General features: G+C 34.1%; 2 protein-coding genes across 2 annotated transcripts; both read right to left on the bottom strand.

Annotated features, from left to right (window-relative positions):
• Positions 1 to 491: 491 nt before the first annotated feature.
• LOC133301444 (serine/threonine-protein kinase PEPKR2-like) lies at positions 492 to 3,808 on the bottom strand. The gene is made up of 4 exons (XM_061501069.1): positions 3,672 to 3,808; positions 1,959 to 2,338; positions 1,157 to 1,453; positions 492 to 610 (listed from the first exon to the last, which is right to left on the bottom strand). The coding sequence occupies exons 1-4, from the start codon at positions 3,806 to 3,808 to the stop codon at positions 492 to 494; spliced, it is 933 nt and encodes a 310-aa protein (XP_061357053.1).
• Positions 2,961 to 6,444, bottom strand: LOC133301445 (paired amphipathic helix protein Sin3-like 2). The gene is made up of 2 exons (XM_061501071.1): positions 5,932 to 6,444; positions 2,961 to 4,895 (listed from the first exon to the last, which is right to left on the bottom strand). The coding sequence occupies exons 1-2, from the start codon at positions 6,442 to 6,444 to the stop codon at positions 3,891 to 3,893; spliced, it is 1,518 nt and encodes a 505-aa protein (XP_061357055.1). The 3' UTR covers positions 2,961 to 3,890.
• Between the last annotated feature and the right edge of the window lie 526 nt (positions 6,445 to 6,970).

Here is a 6,970-nt window from a genome sequence, read left to right as displayed (position 1 = left end):
CAGTTTGGTGATTGGTTATGTTTTGATGATTTTTACTACAATCTAGAATTAATTTATTATGATTACATATTTTTCTATTCTTTTAACTAATAATAAACAAATTTGTTTAACATTAATTTCAATCTAGCATTTTATGAGCCAATCCTAATCATCATGACTCATGAGAGATCTACATAATAAATTACCCTCTTCGTTAAAAAAATATTCCAAAGCATATGTCGATTTTGGAAGCAAAATTCATCCGATCCAATCCCTTCGTTTTGATCATATAATCATCCCTTCGGTTTTGATTTGTTTTCAAATCCGATCCAATCCAAATTTTTTCGGTTTGGATTGAATTATCTAATGTTTCCTTTTTCAACTATACCTTCTTCCTAAATATGTTCCTACCTATTATCTAGATTACCCCTTAAACTCACCTTAACAGATAAAGAATCTCAACTTTTATAGCCTTTCAAAATCTATCCCCCGGTAGTTAAGATTCGCCTCTTCTAAACACAAGTAGCTGTTTTTTCCTTTCCAGTGAAAATGACAAGACTGTGAACTCCATTTTCAAAGTAAACGCCATTGCTATATATAATTGACTCGAGGTCAAACTCCTCGCTACCATCTGTACAAAAAGTATGTCTTGAAAACTGAAGTGAAATCATAGCATTCTATTTATCATGCTCCAGCAAGAGCAAAAACATGCAGTGACACACTAATATCATATTCACAGGTTCTGTACAACTAGCCGAGTTTTCTCAGTAATCATTATTTAGAGGAAAAAAATGTAATCCGGCAGGATCTTCAATGTACGTTCTGTGTAGAAAGATATCCATGGATGTCCTGAAATTGAACCACATAATATTAATTTAACATGCAAACAATCGAACAGTTCTTAAAACTTAAAAGTACTGTCATTTTATTTCCTGTTTAAAAACATTAGGGAGAAAAAGAGAGCCTCAACTACATAGAAGAACACATAATAAAAACTAACAAATTCATGTGAAAGGCAAAGATACTTTTCAACAAAACTTGGAAATTTCTAATTTTAATTATTTCAAGATTAAAAAACAAAAAATCAGACCAAATACAACTAGTCTTTGGTGTATTCATCATTGAGGAAGAGAGATAAAGCACGCTACAAAACATTAATAATCTACCATAAACTTACTAAGTACTTCATCAGCTGTTATCCTTGCTGAAATATCCCTTGTCAGCATTCTCCCAACAAGATCTCGTGCAGGTTTAGATATTGATTCCCACATCCCGGTTTGGAACTCTAGCTTGGAATTCTTAATAGCCTCAAAAACTGCTTCTTGTGAATCCCCTTTAAATGGAAGAACACCAATCAACAGAGCATGCAGGAGCACTCCAGCACTCCATATATCCGCCTTTTCTGAGTATCTACCCAACAACACTTCTGGTGCAACATATGCAGGGCTCCCAACCAAACCCGTCAAGTTCTGACCTGCAATGCAAATTTCTAGACAATGAGGCTATGCATAAATTACTCATGTATGCATGTATGTATCTTTTACTTATGTGTGTGTATTTATATATATGTCAATTGAATTACTGATATTTTTAAATGCTTAAAAATTAAACAAAGTGACCTTAGAGTATGAATGGTTAGCTTCGAACTATTATAAGCATTTTCTCTAGGACCTCTTATTCTTAGACCGCTAGCAAATTTAATTGAATACTGAACATAGTAAACTTAAGGGAGATGACCATCTGAACTCTCCAATTTTTACTCCTATGTACAGGGTAACATTAGTAAAGTACAATTCAGTTGAAAGCTCATCATGATGAACTTCTTCAAACTTGCCTAGACATTTTTTATTAACAGAATGACTAGGATGGAATTTTACACAAGGCAGGTTGTGTAAGGATTCTATTCATAGAAGTTAGCACATATATATACCATAGGATAACAAAAAAAGAAGATCATCCAAACAGGTTTAACATATTACCCTTAGAAATTCTCATGGCCAGGCCAAAATCAGCAAGCTTTATTTCCCCCGAAGCAGTAAGCAGAATATTCTCAGGCTTGATATCTCTGTGCACAACTCCCATATCATGACAATACTTGATGACCAACATCACTTCCTTAAGTATATTAGCAGCCCGCTGTTCAGAACAAGGGCCCTCCCTAAACATCTGGTCGACAAGTTTTCCCCCAGAGCACAATTCCATCACCAGATGAGAGCAATCAGCTTCCTCATACACTGCCAGCAGAGTCACAACCCCAGGATGCCCAGACAAGTGCTGCATTATCTCCACCTCCCTGTAAACAGTCTCATCCCCCTTCTTCAGAGTCTTACACGCATACTCCGCGCCGCCAACAAGAGACCTACACAACGAAACAGATCCATACTTTCCTTGCCCGATCCTCACCAGTATTGAGCTTGGAAAATTTCACACGGCAAAATAATGTATCGATTATGTATAAATTATAATCTGTATATATTTGTTAGTTGTGGTTATGATGACTGAAGTTACTGTTTAGACCTTATAATTACTTCTTCATGAATCATGATATTTTTAATTAATTATCATTTTTTCAAAAATATGCTTAGCGATATATTTTTATTTATTTTAAATAATTCATATTTCTATCATCGATTCATACTCTCAATCCAAAACATATAATTGAAAATATTATATTCAACTGTAAAATTATTATTATTATTGAGGTAAAAAGTTTTGGGCGACCTTTGGAGGATAGTAGCCTCATTAAACTATGATGAATATGTAAGTATTTTATTTGAAAATGGTAATTAGCGAAATGAATATAATGTTGATCATCTCAAAATAATTTACTTCTTAAGAATAGTATTGTAACCGAGGGCATATCAAACAAATGGCATAGCGTGTGCCGGAACAAAATTTTGACGTGCATAATCACACCAGATGTTTTATGTACTCTAAAATCAACGGCAAATTGAGAGTACTAACTTGGTTAGGATGGAGAAAAAAAGGTTATAGCGAATTGAGAAGCGGAGAAAGTTATATTTATTATTATTTTAGACTTATCACTCTTATTATTTGATTGGTTATTGTTATATCAATTTGAAATCAATAATAAAAAAATAGAAAGAAAAAAAAAACTATTGCTGATTTCGACTTTGATAAATAATTAGATAGTAAGGGTGGTACGTCTAAAATATAATAAATATAACCGCCCCAACTGAGAGGCTTGATAGTCCATTGTTCTTTATAAAACAAAGGGGTGGTGAAGGGAGGGCCCCAATTGGTAGAAAAAAACCCGCAACTTTTTTTCTTCCAGAAACTCTTAGTATTTAAAAAATACATTGAATTTCAATTATTTCGAGTTGAGTCGAGTGAACTTACTCAAAGGAACAATATTCTCTTAATGTCTGTTTTTTCGTTTTCACAATTAAGACTTCACTTAAATATAATCGAGTCCCTTATTACTCGAACTTTTTACATATTGATTTATAAAACAAACAAATAATAACATTTGTAGATAGATCAAAAAACTCAATTTTTGAGTTTGTTCTTTCCGGTTCAAAGGTTGAAGTGACAAAAATAATAGAACCCCGTATACCGAAGTGAAAAAGAATTGAAGTGAAAAAGAACCAATTTTAATTATTATTTTTTTAACCTTGAATAAAATTCATTAAACCAGTAATGAAAAAGAATTGAAGTGAGTAAACATAAACAGAAAAACCAAAATCACTGGCTGCTTGTGGAAGCTTGTGAAGCTTCCAAAAAATAATCCATTTTCTTTATCACTGGCTGCTACACTAGTCCGGTGAACATTCTTTACCTCAGTTACTCTACCATCAGCCTCATTCATACTCTCATATCACATGAATACCGAACTAATTTGTTTCCAGCTGCAATAGTAGACTGAAGAATATCATCCTCTTTCTGCTGCTTCACTTTAAGTGATTTTTAGAATAAATTTCAGCCCAAACTTTATTGAAATCTGAACGACACCGACTCCATTCCTCCTGTTTCTGCTTCAGTCGAGTCAATATTACAGGGAGCGCACGAGTTGGGTTTTTACGCAATATGTCTATAACGTCAAGACCATGGTCACCATATAGACGTTCAATGCACCTTAAATTTTGAACAGTAAAGTAATCTTCAATACGGTTCAGAGTCTCCATATTGATCTTATTTTCATTCATGTTATTATATAATTCCTCTGCACGTTTAGCTGCAGAACTCACAGACTCTAATAACATGTCCAGCTCAAATCTGTCATCTTCACATCTGAACAAGCTCTCTTCGTACTGATTCCTGCACATATGTTCGGAAGAGTAATCCTCACTTCCTGAACTCACAGATACCCAGTGATCATTCAATACTTGAGCACCAAGCTCAGATCTATGACTAGCTGTAGGAATTGGATAATCAGCAGGTAGAAGCCGGTAGCTGGGAGTGCAACGTTTACAGTCACTGAGGTCAAGTTCTTGAATGGATTTTCCCATGTACTCCTTCTCCCTGTATCTTTCCTTCTCTTTAGCTCCATCCATCTCACGCTCCAACTTTGATGATCTTAGTGACTTTTTACTCATGACACCAGCAAGGAACCCATCAATATTTTCCAAACACTCCAGGAAATCATTGAATTCCACCATAAGATCAAGATGCTTTCCAAGTAAATCGGTTACCAAATTTTGCAATTCATTCCTTTTTATTATTTCACTGACGAAAAAATTATGAAGGCACTTCAAGAAAGCTTGGTAGTCATCAGCACTGTTCAACTTCTCCTTAACTTTCTCAAAGAAACTGAATGCTTGACTATACATGTTCTTTAAGGTATCCTTGTCTTCCTTAGAAGAAAAGTCTGAAGCCAACCCAAAACCTTCAGCTTTCTTGACAGATTTCTTTTTCTCATGAAAGCGCTGCAAGTTCAAATCCCTGCTGTTATTATTTTATATTGACAAAAATCTCACATGAGTCTTTACAATATTATTATTTTTTATTCTATAAATAATGTTCGCCCATCTAAATGTGACAACGCCTAACTCACCAGGTGTTGTAAGCGAGTTAGGTAACGTGACATTATGAACAAAAATTTACAAAATGTGACATTCAGATAATTTTTTACAAAAAATGTGGCACTTTAATCGTTGTCCATCAAAGAATCCTATAACAATTTCCATCTTAAAAACAAATCAAGAATTACAAGCCGTCTGTACTAAATAGGGAATGAAAGAAAGGGGCAAAAAAGTAGAATACATTCTTATATATTAAATTAAAGTTTATTCTCTTAAATGTAATGCCTATAATAGAGTAAACGCATATGATTTACTCTGCATCAGTATCCTTTCTATATATACTGCAAAAGACAACTCTGTGTTTTGTGATATAGTTTCTGAACTGTTAAGAGTTTGTTTCGTGCCAGCTCAGGTTCTGTTAGAAGTTAGATTTGCTGAGCTGGGGGGACACTGTAATCAGTTTAATCTTAAGTCAATAACACAGTTCTCACTCAGAAACTTTCTCTGATCTCGTCTCTCTTTCTCCTCCTCCTCCTCTCTCTCTCCCTCTCTCTCTCATACTTACATTTACTCAACAAACATAAAAACATACTAGAACAGACGAGACGTACAAAGAAAAAAAAACAGAACAAACTTAAAAAATAAAAATAAAAAATAAAAAAGGAACCTACTCAGTCACAAAATTATATTCTGTTATGTAAATAAGTTTACATTCACTCCAATTCCTTCTTATACTCAAACTAACTAGGTTGATTGAGAAAACTGCATTACACTCAACTAACAGAAAACAACCTTTTCGTCCTAAATAATCAGCAATAACTTTGGGGTAATAAGTTATAAGTCAGATTAGTTCTAGCAAACCCAACCCCATGAGCTAGGAAAATGAAAATGTAGAGAGAAAGAATCATCCAATAAAACCGTTAAAAAGGGGAGAAATGGATACCTCAAGAAATTGTTGAGCATTTATATGATCAGGTTCTCTCTCATCCTGATCACGATTAATCCTTATATCCTTACTCTCACGTTTCCTCCGCTTCTTGTGCATGTTCATCATTGTGTTGTCATCATCCATCTCAGGGTGTTCAACACTCAGATCACGCTCACGATCATGAGAAGGAAGCCTCTTTCGTCGATATACTTGCATTTCCCGCATCATGGGTGCCATAGAACTCCGCTCACTAAAGCGCTGCAATGAATTTCGAGCATCCGGAGCATGCTGTGTAGAAGGTGCTGCGAAACTATCTGGTAAGAATCTAGTGAACTCCTCAAGCAAATCTCGATGATCCTTAAACAGGGTAGCAACCTCACTATAAATTTCACCTATGTCCTTATGCTCTTTGCGGTACATATTGGAAATGTTCAAGAACGATTTGTAAACATGCTCATCACTTTGGAATCGTTTCTTTATCTTGTTCACAAAACTAATAGCTTCTTCAAATTCAACCGTTTTCTTTGGAGGAGCCTCATCCCTTACTCTCTTCATCTTTTATCGGTTCTCCAGATTTTCCTAGGAAAATTCGCTGGAAAACAAGTCGAGTAGATCGACAAGAGAAAGAAAAAAAAAAGAGTGAAGTGTTTGATCGGACAGAACAACAAGGTAAACAAGAAAAACAACAAATAGGGTTTCTTCTTTCTCTGTCTCTCTCACGTTGTTGCGTTAGAACGATGGAAACTGAGGCGGTGGGAACCAATTAAAAGGCTAGATTTAGAATTTTATATGGGAAAAAAATTTAATTATTGCATTTTAATTAATTAATTATGCAATTTGGATTGTGATTTTTTTTTTGGAGGTTTGGATTGTGATTTGATAGAAGAAAATAAATAAAATTTGTGATATGTGATTTAATTTTTTACAGTTTTGGATTGTGAACCAATCTGCGTGTGTGATTTAATATAAAAAATTAATCAAGATTTGATGTGTGATTATATTTAAATTTTATTTTTATTTTTATTATAAAAAAATTTGGTTTGTTATTTAAATTAAAAGTAACAATTATTATTAATAAGGA

Source organism: Gastrolobium bilobum, unplaced genomic scaffold (genome assembly GCF_033153095.1).
Source record: "Gastrolobium bilobum isolate Gb01-03AN ecotype WA unplaced genomic scaffold, APGP_CSIRO_Gbil_v1 utg225895, whole genome shotgun sequence".
NCBI lineage: Eukaryota > Viridiplantae > Streptophyta > Magnoliopsida > Fabales > Fabaceae > Gastrolobium > Gastrolobium bilobum.
The sequence above is the reverse complement of the archived record's forward strand: the minus strand, read 5'-3'. Positions and strand labels throughout refer to the sequence as shown.